The 1,105-nt window shown below is 42.9% G+C and overlaps 1 protein-coding gene across 1 annotated transcript; it reads left to right on the plus strand.

Moving 5' to 3' along the window:
* Positions 1 to 5: 5 nt before the first annotated feature.
* On the plus strand, positions 6 to 667 carry LOC111810506 (glycine-rich cell wall structural protein 1.8-like). The gene is made up of 2 exons (XM_023697214.1): positions 6 to 36; positions 84 to 667. The coding sequence occupies exons 1-2, from the start codon at positions 6 to 8 to the stop codon at positions 665 to 667; spliced, it is 615 nt and encodes a 204-aa protein (XP_023552982.1).
* Positions 668 to 1,105: the final 438 nt, after the last annotated feature.

Raw genomic sequence — 1,105 nt, forward strand, 5'->3', positions numbered from 1 at the left:
TCACTATGGTTACGATCGCCCTAACCCTAGAGAAGGGTACGATTCGGGGCATCGTGATGAATCCTATGATAATGTATATGGAGGAAGATCGGGTGGAGGGTATGGAGTCGGAGGGTCGGCTCTTGGAGGTTCAGGCTATGGAAGTGGTGGAGTAAGGGGTTCGGGATATGGTAACGGTGGAGGAAATGCATACGGAGGAGGGGTTAGCTCCGGCGTAGGAGGAGCAGGATATGGAAGTGGGAGTAGATATGGAGGTGGAGAAGATCATGGTGTTGGTTACGGTGGTGGGCGAAGTGGAGGTTATGAAAATGGAGGCAATGGTGGGTATGGGCAAGGAAGAGATCATGATATCGGCTATGGAAGTAGAAATGGAAATGGAAATGGAAATGGAAATGGGTATGGAGATTCCCATGGATATGGAAATGGTGGAGGAGTCGACGGTGGGTATGGAAGGGGAGACGGAGTAGGAGGCCATGCTGGTGGTTCTGGCATTGGCGCCGGCGGTGGTTACGGAGGCCATGCTGGTGGTTCTGGAATTGGGGCCGGCGGAGCTTACGGCAGTGGAGGAGCTCACGGAGGAGAACATGATAATAGCAAAGGAAGTGGAGAAGAAGGAGGTTATGACGGTGGATATGCACTCACAAACTCCATCTCAAACAAGAATTGAAACCCTTCTTAAGTAATGAACCCAATATTCATTATGTTAACAAAATAAAGAAATTGGGTTAGAGAATGTTGTTTTCTATATCTATGTCCAAACTGCTTTCAATGAATGTCAAATTCGAATCAATGGTTCAATGATAAAACAAAATTTGGATTACATTGGTTAGAGCAAATTGATTCAATCATACTTATTTTCTCGAGGGAAGTATTAGGTTGGGTGAATGATTAAGCTTGACTTATTAAAAACTTGAAGAAGTTTAGAAAATAGTTTGTGATTTATTTGGGGATGGTTAGTGATTTTAACTTCAAGAAAAAGTTTAGGAAACTAGTTGTGATTTCTCATCATAAATATTCATGAGACTATGCTCTTTACAACAATAACAAAGAGGATTGAAAAGTCAAGTCTTTAACGTTTCTTTGTTTCAAAAGATCTCTTCCCTTA

This window comes from Cucurbita pepo, chromosome LG14 (assembly GCF_002806865.2).
Source record: "Cucurbita pepo subsp. pepo cultivar mu-cu-16 chromosome LG14, ASM280686v2, whole genome shotgun sequence".
In the NCBI taxonomy this organism is placed as follows: Eukaryota; Viridiplantae; Streptophyta; class Magnoliopsida; order Cucurbitales; family Cucurbitaceae; genus Cucurbita; species Cucurbita pepo.